The sequence below is a fragment of the Myotis davidii genome, unplaced genomic scaffold (genome assembly GCF_000327345.1).
Source record: "Myotis davidii unplaced genomic scaffold, ASM32734v1 scaffold333, whole genome shotgun sequence".
Lineage (NCBI taxonomy): Eukaryota > Metazoa > Chordata > Mammalia > Chiroptera > Vespertilionidae > Myotis > Myotis davidii.
The window spans coordinates 205,539-206,688 of record NW_006285266.1 but is presented as its reverse complement, the minus strand read 5'-3'; the positions used below and the strand labels follow the sequence as shown (position 1 = coordinate 206,688).

The window sequence follows — 1,150 nt, the reverse complement described above, 5'->3', positions numbered from 1 at the left end:
ATCCCCAACAGCCGTGAGCACAGCACGGCACAGGTTTCTGTCTGCATCTAGGGTCAGCCCAGCCGGGCCCAGTGCCAGCTCCCTTCCCTGAAGCACATGCAAACACTTAGTTTCTAAGGACTAATGGACAGCATAGGCCCTGCCCTCGTGTGGTTCAAAAGTAAGAAAAGCTCAGGCATTTCCATCACAGTGTGCTCTTGGCTTAGCTGGGTGGTCAGGCAGTGGGGGCCGAGCCTCATGCTTAGTTTATCAGGAGGGGTGGGGTTTGGGGTGCGGGTGGCTAAGGTGGATGCACTGAGCACTGTCAGGCTGCCTGGCTTGAGGCGTTGGGACGGAGAAGGCTGTACAGACTTAGTCACTCACGCAGTTGGCCCTGGGATGAGGCAGAGCAAGAGAAGTGGGGGAGCATCTGTCCACTGGTCCCTCGATCCAGGGTGTGCCCTCCTAGCTGCCAAGCTCTTCTGGGTTGGGCATGAGTGGGCACCGAACAGATTCCCATGCAGGACACCAGCAACCTGAGGGCAGGAGACAGTGGGGGTGAGGGGAGTGTGAGGCTGCAGTGCCAGCTGGGTAAGAATATGGGGCGGTCCAGAGGACTGGGGGTGCCCTGGAAGTGTCCGATCTCTCTGCAGACTCACACCCTTCCTGGTAGCTGCCGCCCAAGCCCTGTGGATGGGTGCCTAGCCCTTTTGCTGGTGGCATTGTCCTGGGTACTCTACCTGCTGCCCAAACACCACCACCGCTTTGGTTGTTGAATGGGGTCTCTTACTGATTGTCTTCCCTCCGTAACATACCTGTTTCCCCAAAGGATGAAGAGGCGGTGAAGAAACTGACAGTGAACCCTGGAACCAAGTCCAAGCTCCCCAAGCCGGTGCAGAACCTCATCAAGATGATCTTCGACGTGGAGAGCATGAAGAAAGCCATGGTGGAGTATGAGGTGCGTCCCGAGTGTCCTGTCCGAGCCTTTGCCGGGGGCAGTGGAGTGCTGAGCTGGTGACGCGCTCAGTGGCTCTTACTGGATTCGGCTTCTTTGCCTGTTCTTAAGCCTGAGGTAGAGGAGGTGTACTGAGGCCTGGGTGCTTGCAGAGGTGTGTTGGAGAGTGTCCCCTGGGTTCCTGGTCCTCCTGCACTTTGCTCCTCATTGTTTAAA

At 57.3% G+C, this 1,150-nt stretch overlaps 1 protein-coding gene across 1 annotated transcript in view; it reads left to right on the top strand.

Moving 5' to 3' along the window:
* Positions 1 to 1,150, top strand: part of PARP1 (poly(ADP-ribose) polymerase 1) — a 133,469-nt gene that overhangs the window by 97,900 nt on the left and 34,419 nt on the right. Inside the window, exon 14 of the mRNA XM_015558953.1 lies at positions 809 to 937. Within this exon, the coding sequence (XP_015414439.1) occupies positions 809 to 937 (129 nt within the window). The remainder of the gene's footprint in view (positions 1 to 808; positions 938 to 1,150) is intronic.